Here is a 12,639-nt window from a genome sequence, read left to right as displayed (position 1 = left end):
CTATGAGGTGAAAAACAGTTTTGAAGAAATCGGTAGGCAGAGTGTCTAAGACACATGTGGAAGAGCTGAGATTCTGTACCGCTTTTTTCAAGTGTTTAAGTAGTCTATCAAGCTGAACTCTGACATCAAGTTTAGTTTCCCTCTGTTTGTTGCTGGAAGTTCAGGTTGCTGAATTTGTAATTGAGCAGATATGTTGAGTCTGATTTTGTCAATTTTACCTTTAAAAAAGATGAAAACTCATTGCATTTATTAGTTGAGAGAAGTTCAGGCGCTAATTGTGAGGGGGGATTTGTTAACTTATCAACAGTTGAAAATAGAATACGAGTGTTATTTGAACTTCTATTGATAATGTTAGAAAAGAAAGACTGTCTTGCTTTGCATATTTCAGAGTTATATGTGCGGAGCATCTCTTTATGGATTTCATAGTGGATCTGAAGTTTGTATTTACGCCATTTTCTTTCAGTCTTCCTACACTCTCTTTTTAGAAGTTTAACTGCTGGATTTTGCCTCCATGGTGCTTTCTGTTTGTCCTTAACTTTCTTGAATTGTAATGGAGCAATGTCATCCATAATGTTTGCCATTTCTGCATTAAAGTGATGCGAGCCAGGTGTTTAAACTGAATAGTCTGGAAAATACAAAGCTTCCCTCTGCTGGGAGTGGGCCACTGGTGAAAATTTGTATTCCAAGCTCAAATAGGGCCGAGAAAAGTTCCTTGAAATCTTCTTTGACATACAGCTGTTCTCTGTAGATGTCATTTGCTCCAACATGCACAATGATGCGCTTGATAGTTGCATATTTTGACACCAGTTCTGCAAGCTTGTTTTTTGTGTCAGACACTGAAGCATTTGGGAAACAACATACAATCATCCTTTCCCCATTTATATGTTTCACAGCAGAGTAGCCTAGAACGAGGGTTGTGGGATGAATAGGTGTCGAGTGCTGCTTCTTGTCTGTGCCCATCTTTCTATTGTTGTGGTTTGATCGCTGCCTGCTTTGGGTCTGTTCCCTGGGAAATTCCTCTCTCATGTCCCGGAGGCATTCAAATCTGTTCCATAGTGTTAGGGGTTGTGGGCTTCCCTTAGGACCACAAGCCCTGTAGTAGTTTGCTGATCTGTCTGTATTTCTGATACGAGGCCTGAAGTTCACATCTGAATTTACTGGTGTTGAGGTAATTACAGTTCTTGTATTACGTTTTTTGTTTTTTGGTCTGGCACCTTGCCTGTGCCAAGGCTCTGTACTCACATTTCCCTTTGTGAGGTCGATGCATTCATCTGCTCTATTAGCAGTGATATTAGACTGCTGGGTTACATTCTCTGCATTTCCAGTAGTTGCTGTACTCACTTCATGAGATGCCTCTCGTAGTTCATCTGTCGTTGATGGAAGGGCATGCATCTTTGATACCAAAGTAGAAATCCTCTGTTCTAGCTCAGTACATTTTCGGCATGATCTCCTGGGTCTCTGGCCGGAGGAGCGTATTTTGTTTTAATCCAACTTCAAGGTGAGTACAGGGTGAGTAATTGCACCATAGCCAACACTGTCTGAAACCATGTAGGCCTATTTAACTCCTTTTTATTTATGTTCATGATGCATTATTTATTTGGCCCTAGCCTACTCCTAAATCATAGCCTACCTACCAATCCGAAATAATACCACTTGCGTTGTTTGTGAAGACTGCAGTAAATGCAAACACAGATGTAGCCTAAACAAATAGATTAGGCCTATATGAAATGTAATATGCCTAAAGTACTTTCTGTGTTATATGCAATAAAACTGGTAGCCATTACTCAGAGGCCTTTTAAGCCTATGGTAATTGATTTCTAAGGACATCTAGACTAATCTGTGAGTGACTCCCCAGCTTTTCTTGAAAGATTCCTCAGCGGAGCTTGGAAAAGCTTACCTGATTGACCTTCTCACCATCGCCTGACTACCAATTTGGTGGCAATCATAAAAGTTAGCCTAATATGGACCAATTTAGTGAGTAAACCATACAACTACAAAGGTGACAGATATGTGAAGGTAGCCTAGCGGGCCATCCTATATCATTGAAATGTATAGTCTGGAATCGAACCATTCACCTCGCTTAATCCAAGGGGCGGGCAGATAATTGTCTTTCAAACTGCCTAGGCATGCAATAGGCCAGCGCCTTTACGACCATATCCATTATCCGGGTCGGCAAAACGGCAAATACATCCTTCTTCGAAAGGAATGACTTAAGTGCATTGTGTTGCTCAACTTTCAAAGAAAAGCACAAGTCCAACTTCTCCAAAGTTGACGCCAACGCCGATTCAAACAACCGCTCTTCGTTCGCCATAGCCACCTTCCTTGTTGTTCACCGTCGCAGGACTGTCGTTATCCTGTTAAGCCCGCCTTAAGACTCTCTAACAAAATAGAGCGCTGTGATTGGATGAAGTCCACGGCGTCAGCCAATAGATCCCAATGCCTATCCCAATCCCTATGGTTTGATACTAGACGTGCAGGCTGAGCAAATTAATTTGCCGCCGCTAGGGTGCGTCTAGATTTCTAGGCTAATGTGAAGGTAGATTTTAGTACACTGGTGTTACTACTTTAAGCCTATAACTTTTGTCATACTTTTAAACTGCTTTTGCCAACTATTATATTTTATTTTTTATACATGTGAAATCTATTGGTATGAATGAGTTTAATGCAAGTCAATCCTACCTCATTAAACAAAAGTTCAAAGAGTGAAAATGTATGTAATTTATTAAGTAAGAATATCAACAAACATATATAAATACAATATAAATATAACAAATAGAACACATAGAACTAAGCTAATGTCAACAAATAACAAGCAAAAAACAAAAAGCAATTAGAAATCCTCCAGCCCCTCCAGCCCTTCCTCTGCATCCACGCCGAGGTCTTCGGCCTCCCCCTGTTCCCACACCTCCTGAAAATAGACAAAATAAAGAATTTGAAGCAAAATGAAGAAGTATTTATTTGACACCTTTGTATACACACAGTTGTCAAATAAAAAAAAAAAAACTTTGTTAATTATGAAGCATCAAAAAAGACCTTCGGCTTTAGTCCGCAAAAACATTGAACTAAGACCAAAGCTAGGGTAAGTTGATCATTGCACATTTATTGGCAGAAGAGGTGCAGTGCAATGTGAACAGTAAAAATGTGAAAAGTCTGTGTCCATAGAGGCAGTGCAAAAGTGAACAGTACAAAATCATAACGAAGGCAGGTATAACATATGAAAGAATAAAGAAAATGAATACATATAAAGACATCATCAACCAGCCCAGTTGTCATATGTTAGTATAGTAAGTAAATGTGGTTAGTGTGGAAGGCCTACAGTAAGTAAATATGGCATGGAGAGAGGCATGCTCATGCCAAAGAACTCCCTCCATGTCATTATTGTGCAGAGTTGAGTAGTTGTATAGCAACTTAACCAAACAAGTTCATTTTTCTATGATCTGTTAACTAAATACATTTATAACTAAATAATTTAAATTAAAAAAAGAAGTGTCTGCTAAATGTAATGTAATGTAATGTAATTTGAACTTAGTCACTAGCAGGGTAGGAATTACAGGGCGGCCACGACGGCCATGGCCGTCGTAGCCCCTTGGGTTGGCCGTGAGGCCCCTTTGAAAATCAGAGGTTTATAGGCCACGGTGGCCTTGGTGCCCCCTTCTTTCAATATTCTGCTTTGCGTCCTACTAATAGCGATTTTTATTTAGCCTGTGGCCTGTCAAAATTATCTTAGCATTCACAGCGCAAATTCATTTAGTCTTTTACGCAGTGGAGAAAGTGACATCGCAAGAAAGAAAGTGCGTCCAAATTCACCCATTTCTCAGTTGAACTACTCGCGAAGTAGCCTATTCATCACACAGACATCACAAGTATCACATGAAAGAGCTTTTTCTCAGCTTTTAAACAATGTTAGCCGATAATTGCTGTGTTGAACGGTTCAAGGAGAAAAGTAAATAATATAATTCAATTTAATCATACATTCTACTGAAGGTTTTTTCGTCCCATGATCTCCCTACCCATTTATCTCGTGGAATACTTTACTTAACCCTTCTTTAACACATGACAAACCATATATCAGAATAAACAGGAGACCTTACCGAACACAAAGGTGTAAAGCAGTCCCCTATACAGTTAGCCGTTCCAGAGTAATACAGTTTTGAATTTGCAGTAAAGTTCGACATACATGGATGTCTCCAAATTTGGGCTTTAAGTTTTACAATGTGTTTAAATTGTTCCACATGATTTCATAACGGGCCAAATACAAAATAAATGTTACAAATATCGCCTAGATATTGGTAAATCAGAGGACAGCTGACTAAGAGTTTGTGAAAGTAGCCTTAATGATCACAAAATGCTAAGCATGCATCTAGGCTATTTGAGTTTCTTAAAGCTGCGCTGTGCTTACATTGTTCAATACATGATTTCATAACAGGCCAAATATAAAATAAATGTTATATATAGCCTAGATATCTGTAAATATTAGATGATCAGATGATTTACAGTTCTATGTAATATGTCATGTTTCATGTGTTTTAAATGTTTCATACAGTGATGCAGGTCTACTGCAGTGAATAGGCTAAATACAACTTTGATCATTTTTATAGCCTACTACTGTATAGTTAACTTTGGCCTTGGTGCCCTGACATGTGGCCTTTGTGCCCCCCACCAAATATGCCCAACTGAAGGCCAAGTGGCCTTGCCCCCAGAATGGTGAAATTCCAAGCCTGGTCACTAGTACTGTTTAGGTCCAGATAATACTGTTGGAGATGATAGTCATGCAACAGCTGATTTTGAGGAGGGTTTATGTGAAAAGATAAGCACATAGTTACTTCCTCACTGTTGAACAGGACATTGAACTAGTTTATGTGAAGTGTGTACTTTCACAGCTACTAAAGACTTCCTCAGCCAACAATAGACAATGACAGTGATTATTGTTTGCCAATGAACATTCTCCTCTGCTGGATGAATATGCTGTTTCACCAGTGTCAAAATGGAATTGACAATTTACTTCAGAAAGTGTTTTCAGTATACTCTCCAATAGGCTGGATTTGTATTACTGTGGTTGATTTACAATGAGTGGCCGTGAATGAGTGTGAGCTACACTTACCTCAAAAAGCTTATGGGCAGATGTGATGAAATCCCCCATGATGTCCAGAGTCAGCTTGAGGGGGAGCCTCTCCAAAAACTCCTGCTCTGTCCCCCTCCAATCTGTCAGTGGGACCTGCAGCTCCAACCCTGTGTCCATTAACATTTTGGCACCAGTCTCCCCCACCTCGGCCCCAATCAGTGTCACCTCCACAGTGGAGACTTCTGATTGTATTTTCTGCAGAAAGGCAAAACAAACAAAACAAAGGTAATATAACCAAAGGGTTAACCATATTTTATTAAACAAACACTGATAGTACTCTTTACTTAGACCAGGTACGTGTACCACCAGTGATACGCAAGCTTCCACTAGGGGGTACGCGAGATGAAAAAGGCAGTGTCGGAAAGGTGTTTAAAATGATTTTTTAAAATATTCTCCTTGTTCTTTGTATTTCATAATGTTGTTCTCCACACTGCTTTTTTTAGTTTGAGAGCTCAGAGACCAGTTGCACATTTTGATTTTGATATTTGTTATCATGTAGGGCAGCTAATTAATCATGATGCCTGGAATGCGTCAATAGAATGTGCTATGTTTTTATGCGTCAAAAAAGGGTGGTTATGGCTAGTGCACCATGAGATGAATAGCATGGGAATCACTAGACCAGGCTGTTACTGAGAGAACAAATGGTCACTATGTGTACAGGGTGTGATGCCACCATTCATACTGACACAGAGGTCACACAAGAGACCTGACAACCTATGTAACAGGCATTGCATGCTGTTGACCTCACTAATGTATTCAGCCAAAACAGAAAATAGTCATTTATGATAAATCATAAACGTTTTTATGTTTGAGTTTGTGAAAAATCCACTGATATTTAAAATAATAAGGCTTAGGCCTTCTGGATCCAGAGATCCCAATGAGAACGACGTCACTGTGACGTCACAATGGCGGGAATAAGAAGCTCCTCCACAGCACAGGAGAAGGCACAGTCACACACGTGGCAGACCTAGTGTTCAAGGTACTCACTGTAACTGTTGTAAATGTGGAGGTATTTAATTTAAACCCGTAGGCAGTGTTGGTGGGCTTCCTCAGGTGCGAAATCCTGACCGAATCACCAACAACAATCGTTGATAACGCCATCTCTCTCCACAAGGAAACAGCGAGCTCTACGTCTGCGTCCTGCAAATATAGCTCGAGGATGGGTATTGGGACATCCTTCAGGCGTACTTGGCGAATTGCACCGACCTGTGGGGAGTCACACATGTTGCTTGACATCACGCTTACGGTGAGCTTATTTGCTAAACTTGTTTTTTTAAGGTAAAGACTAAAAGTAGAATTAGATAGTAATGTATTACACTGAAGTAAACATTTATTGTAGGCAATGTGCAAGACCTAAGCCAGCCCACTTTCTCTCAGTGCAGCCTGAAAATGATGAATAAAATCGGCCTAGATGACGCTTCTTTTTTTACAAATAGCCTATGCCGAACATGATCAAACCAAGATTGGGTTAAGACATAACACATAGGCCTAACCCAATCAGAATTTGAATAGGTGCAATGAGAGGGAGCGCGGTACAGAACATTGCGTTGATATCACAGTTCCGTGACCAGGGGCGTCACTAGAACTTATTCACTGGTGCACATGCCTTAGTAAAAGTCTCCAGTGCCCCAGTAAAATTCTAGCGCAGCTCTAGCTGGAAACGGCATTCATGAGCGCATCTCCGTGCCTTCTTTAATCATGGCTCGAACCTGTCACTTACCAGCCAATAAAAAAACAAGGAATAAAGAAAGGGGCCAATCAGGAAATAGCACCTTGTTAGCTGGGTAAGATTGAACGCAACAACCAATGAAAATGATTCTTCCGAGTGTTTCGTTGTACTGCACACACATACACTGTGGAATCCGCTGGAGCTCGTTTCATCACTTTGAGCACAGAGTAAGTCGTCCCCTGTTTAATATTACAACAAATTCACAACTTGTTTGACAGAAAAAATGACAAGTTGATCGCTGTTAGAGAGTGTTACCCACATAACTAGCATCTGTTTTTCAATGCTTAGCGTCATTGTAGCCTATATTTAGCAACAGTTTACCAGCTTGTGCTCTGTCACTCACACACACACTCACACCATGCGTAGGCTGCATGCACACATGCGGACAATTAATAGTGATTTATACGTATACTGTGGAGAGTCCTGAAAAAGTAGCCTATACTGTTTGTGAAGCTGTCCTACTGTAAAACTAAACATGTCCATCTCTGAATAGTTTATCAGAAGGCTATCAGAAAATTCTTCCTGAACAGAGTCAGAGGGAGTGAGGAGGATGAGGGAGGTATGATAATTTTGCCCACATTAACGGTAACATTAACATTTATGCTGGTAATAGCCAGTGCTGTGATTTGATCAATGGTTTAATGGCAAACTTAAATAAGTTTGCTGCATTTGCAAATGTAGCCTATAATAATATGCACAGAATCAGAGTAGCCATCTGTGTAGATTATTATAGGCTACATTTGCAAATTATCACCAAAAGTCAGTATGAAGGCTTTAGTAGGCTATTTAAGCTACAAAGAACTGCAGTATTGCCAGGATGTCTAGGACCCTTGCCTGGGAGGGAAGTATATCTCAATTTTGACTAAAAATAAGCTTCCCTTGTGTTAGTAGGAAAGCCTATTAAATTCATGCAGTGAGTATAGGCCTACCTATGCCTATGTATTTGGATGTTGCTGGATAGTTGCTGCTACAACAATTGAGGGAGAGTGCTGGAGGAGGAGGAGGAGAAGAAGGTCAAAGAGAGGGAGAAGAGAGGGGAGAAAGAGCACAGGCTGGGCAGTCCAGTACCAGGCAGGGGGAGGAGGAGGAGAGAGACAGGCAAGAAACGGATGAGGATATTATGGGGGCTAGATGTAAAACTATTCAGAGTATGGAGGAGGATGTCTGTGACATAGGGGAGATATGTGATGGTCCAAATCAGGCTAGCCATTTATTTCATATTGCGCGCACAGTTAATTTTTGGAAGTTGGGGGCCTGTGCCCCAGCAAAGCTCTAGGTCTAGAATCGCCCCTGTCCGCGACCGCTTCTCTCTGTCGCTCCGGTGTCAGGGTAAAGCGCTAACATGTTCTTTTGCTAGCAAGCTATAATTTTATTGAATAGATTAGACGATGAGGAAAAGGCAGCCAAAACTGTAGAGGGACAAACATAATTAAACTACAGCTCGTAGGGTAAGCTAAGTGAATTTAACACTGCATTGGTCATATCAGTGTGGTTTAATGCTGCCAATTCGATTTTTATTATAGGCCTAGTAAAAATCATAAGTATGGAAAAGGCAATAAAACACATTCTCTATGTGTATGATACCATAATTTTGGACTTCGAATTTTGGCTATTTTCACGTCACTTGAAATCATGCCATTGCAAGCTTAGGCTACTGACAAATAGCTTAACACAAGTCGCCTAAGTAGCCTAGCTAGAGACGACAGATGACATTCAAGAAAGAGAATCATTCTTGAATGTCATGATCGCCGTCATCGTGTCCAAAATGATAGCCTATTTTTGTATGACTAATAGTTAAAAAGTCATGTGGGCCTATTTTTAATCGATTCTATTACAGCAAACAGACAGCCTGGCATTTCATACTAGCCTAGGATACTTACTGAGATAACCTGTCCTTCGACAGTCAGGTACTGAGATGCTGACGTGTTTATCTCTGCTGCTTTGACAGGTTTGGAGGGGGGAAGCAGTAGTTTGGCAGCTTGGTCGAGGATCTCGGGACTCACAGCCATCTCGTAAGACTTGTAGCACACTGTGTCGTTGAAGTATGCCCGCGTGTCTTTGATGACGAGGTGTTTGAAGACATAGGTCTGGTTAAAAAACACTTTATCTTCTTTTCCCTCCGGCAGAACCAACAAGTAAACAGCTTTACCATCGGTCAGCATACAGTAGTTGAGAGACGACCATTCCGCCCCCACTGCTTCCCCGAAGATGAACGATTTTGCCAAGGGCCTTGATCTCGTTGCCACACATTTCAGCCTCAGAGGTGGACTCCTGTCATAAGGTTTTTTTTGTTTTCCATCTAAAGTAAAAACACACAGATTAACACAGGCTTTTATTGTGCAATCCAGGGCTACATTATCAAATTGAAAACACTGCCACACTAGAGAGGATAACTGGCTAACGGTGACGGTAGGCCTATCCCGAATCCGGGGGTTGATGGGAAAACCGCTGATCACCAGCGACATAACCCAGGTAAAAATGAACTGTAAAACTTCATATTAAAACTGTAAAGTACTTCATGGTTGAACTGTTAAAGTTCACTGTAAACAATCATCCATGTTTACAATTTTACTATGAAAGTTCATTGCAGTTCGTGGTAATTTGGTCGAAATTACTTTGAAATTAACTGTCAAAGTTCATGATGAAAACATCAACTTGTGAATGTTTCACGGTTCAGCATTCACAGTTCTACTATGAAAATGTATAAATATGATCTGTGAAATTTCATATTAAAACTGTAATATAATTCATGGTTGAACTATTAAAGTTCTCTTTAAAACAATCAGCCATGTTTACAATCCTACTATGAAAGTTCATTGCAGTTTGTGGTAATTTGGTCGAAATTACTTTGAAATTAACTGTCAACGTTCATGGTGAAAACATCAACTTGTGAATGTTTCACGGTTCAGCATTCACGGTTCTACTAAAAAATATACAGCACTTGAAAAAATTCCTGTATTTTTAGTGGGAAAACAAATAAGCCAACTGTGTTTCCAGAAAGTCGGTAAAAAAAGCACAACTGTATATTTACATACATAATCTTTACAAAACAACTTGTAAATTTAACATTTTGAACCTGCATATACAACTTTGGATTTCTGCTAAATTAGCATGACCATTACGCTATATAACATTTTTTTCCAGTAAAATTTATACCAAGTTGCCACTTCTTGTACATCAAATCCCATTCAATTTTACTGAAAAATATTAAACAAGCAATATTATTTCACTGTAAAAGCCTTAATTATAGGAGTGTTATTTAATTGAGTTTGTTTGTAGATACTCCTCAACAATTATTTACGATGTAATGTATTTTGATGCATTAATAACTATTTATGCAAAAGCAATATCTGAATCTTGCAATGGTATAAAGACTTAAGTATAGTATAGATCTGAAATACCAGCCTTCTATACAAGTATGTTTCATCATCTGTTCATACACAGATCTAGAGTTGTCTCACAAAGTTTTTTTTTAACCAAAAATACTTTATTGGAGCAAAACCTCTGTAAATTCTAGGGAAAGAGTTTACAGACATTAGTGTACTACAAACTGGCATTGGCAAAAAGCACTCAGTAACAATGGAATGTAAACAAAAATATATCTTAAACTCTTTACCTTGAAGAACTAAACAGATAAAGACCTCAAAGTAAAATCTTACTGAGCTTAGTCAATAATCAGACATCATAACATCAGAATTGGGGTGAGAACTCTGGGGTACATATGAAGACAGATGTGTTTGTCTCCTCCACTGTAGATCTATTCGCTGGGTTGATGGAATAGAAACACCTTGGGAAAGAGAAGAGAGAGAGAGAAAGAAAAACACTATTAAATATAGCTGCAAGCAGCAATGTGGGGGCCAAGCAAATAAGCAGAAGTTGGGATTGGACTGGACTAGACTAAGCTAGACTAGACAAGGCTAGTCTGGACTGGACTGGACTGGATTGCATTGGTTTGAATTGGACTGGACTGGACTGGACTGGACTGGACTGGATTGGATTGGATTGGACTGGATTGGACTGGACTGTATCGGGATTGGGATTGCAGAGATATGAGCCTACTTCATGTGATTGTTGATTGGATTGGATTTGATTGGACTGGATTGGGATTGCTGAGATATGAGACTACTTCATGTGATTGTTGATTGGATTGGATTGAATTGGACTGGACTGGACTGGATTGGATTGGATTGGATTGGATTGGACTGGACTGGACTGGATTGGATTTGATTGGACTGGATTGGGATTGCTGAGATATGAGCCTACTTCATGTGATTGTTGATTGGATTGGATTGGATTGAATTGGACTGGATTGGATTGGGATTGGACTGGACTGAATTGGACAGGACTGGATTAGATTGGAATGGACTGGATTGGGATTGCTGAGATATGAGCCTACTTCAAGTGATTGTTGATTGGATTGGATTGGATTGGATTGGATTGGATTGGGATTGGACTGGACTGAATTGGACAGGATTGGATTGGAATGGACTGGATTGGATTGGATTCGGATTGCTGAGATATGAGCCTACTTCATGTGATTGTTGATTGGATTGGATTGAATTGGATTGGGATTGGGTCTTGAGTCCATGTACAAAGTTTGGTTTCAATCCATGAAAGCGTTAGTAAGATATGAGCCTAATTCATGTCATAGTTTTCCCTAGTGGTCAAAAGACACCAAATGTATTGTAGCTATTCAGGATGTGTTAATGAGTCCACATACCAAGTTTGGTGTTGATACGAGAAAGTCTTGCTAATTATAGCACCCCTAGTGGTCAAAAGTCAACAAAATTTATTGTGCGTCCTCAAGTTGTGACCACAAGTCCACGTACCAAGTTTGAGGTTGATACGAGAAAGTATTGCTAATTATAGCGCCCTTAGTGGTCAAAGTACACCAAATGTTTTGTGTATCCTCAGGATGGGGTCCCAAGTCTATGAACCAAGTTTGGTTTTGATATGTGAAAGTTTTGCTGAGATAGGAGCTAACTTCCTGTAACTCTAGCGCCCCCCTAGTGGTCGAAGGTCACCAAATTGATTGTGTGTCCTCGGGGAGGGGTTCCAAGTCCATATACCAAGTTTGGTTTTGATATGTGAAAGTGTTGCTGAGATATGAGCCTACTTCCTCTGACTATAGCGCCCCCATAGTGGTCAAAAGTCGGCAAATTTATTGAGCCTTCTCCTAATTGGGTCCTGAGCCCATGTACCGAGTTTGGTTTTGATACGTGACAGCTTGGCAGAGATAACAGTTCACTTCCTGTTTGGAGGCTTCGCCGCCAATTTCGATTGGTCGTCACGGCTGACTTATTTTGAATAATGCGTTTATGAGGCATAGTCTGAAGATCATCTGTGCCAAGTTTCGTGAAAATTGGTTGAAATTTGTGACCTGTGAAAACTTTTAAGTGTTTTTGATGAAATCCAATATGGCGGTCCAATCAATTATGTTAATGTCAAAAGTTGATATTTGTCAGCCTAAAGACCTCCCAAACTATTAACAGAGATCACTAATATGTTTTAATTTCAAACACATCACCCCATAGAGGCCAAAACGTAGTTTTGTTAATTATAGCGCCACCTGTAGGTCAAAAGTCATGAAATTTATATAGCCTCCTCTTAATTGGGTCCTGAGCCCATGTAGTGAGTTTAGTTTTGATATGTGAAAGCCTTGCCGATATCTGAGTTCACTTCCTGTTTGGCGGCTTCGCCGACAATTTTGATTGGTCGTGACTGGTGACCAGTTTTGAGTATGGGTGTCAAAGGCAATGCAATTATGAGACATGGTCTGAAGATCATC

General features: G+C 40.0%; 1 protein-coding gene across 1 annotated transcript; it reads right to left on the bottom strand.

The window, feature by feature from the left end:
- Positions 1-2,830: 2,830 nt before the first annotated feature.
- Positions 2,831-10,499, bottom strand: LOC125300201. Its single transcript, XM_048251910.1, has 5 exons — positions 10,468-10,499; positions 8,732-9,150; positions 6,110-6,328; positions 5,102-5,317; positions 2,831-2,908 (listed from the first exon to the last, which is right to left on the bottom strand). Exons 2-5 carry the CDS (start codon positions 9,011-9,013, stop codon positions 2,831-2,833), a joined length of 795 nt encoding a protein of 264 aa, XP_048107867.1. The 5' UTR covers positions 9,014-9,150; positions 10,468-10,499.
- Between the last annotated feature and the right edge of the window lie 2,140 nt (positions 10,500-12,639).

Source organism: Alosa alosa, chromosome 9, assembly GCF_017589495.1.
Source record: "Alosa alosa isolate M-15738 ecotype Scorff River chromosome 9, AALO_Geno_1.1, whole genome shotgun sequence".
Lineage (NCBI taxonomy): Eukaryota > Metazoa > Chordata > Actinopteri > Clupeiformes > Clupeidae > Alosa > Alosa alosa.
The sequence above is the reverse complement of the archived record's forward strand: the minus strand, read 5'-3'. Positions and strand labels throughout refer to the sequence as shown.

Coding starts and splice junctions, on each gene's coding strand:
- LOC125300201 (XM_048251910.1), bottom strand. CDS start 9,013: ATGCTGACCGATGGTAAAGCTGTTTACTTGTTGGTTCTGCCGGAGGGA. Junction 6,329..8,731: donor TCGAAGGACAGGTTATCTCA/GTAAGTATCCTA, acceptor GACTCCCCACAG/GTCGGTGCAATTCGCCAAGT. Junction 2,909..5,101: donor CTGCCCATAAGCTTTTTGAG/GTAAGTGTAGCT, acceptor GTCTATTTTCAG/GAGGTGTGGGAACAGGGGGA.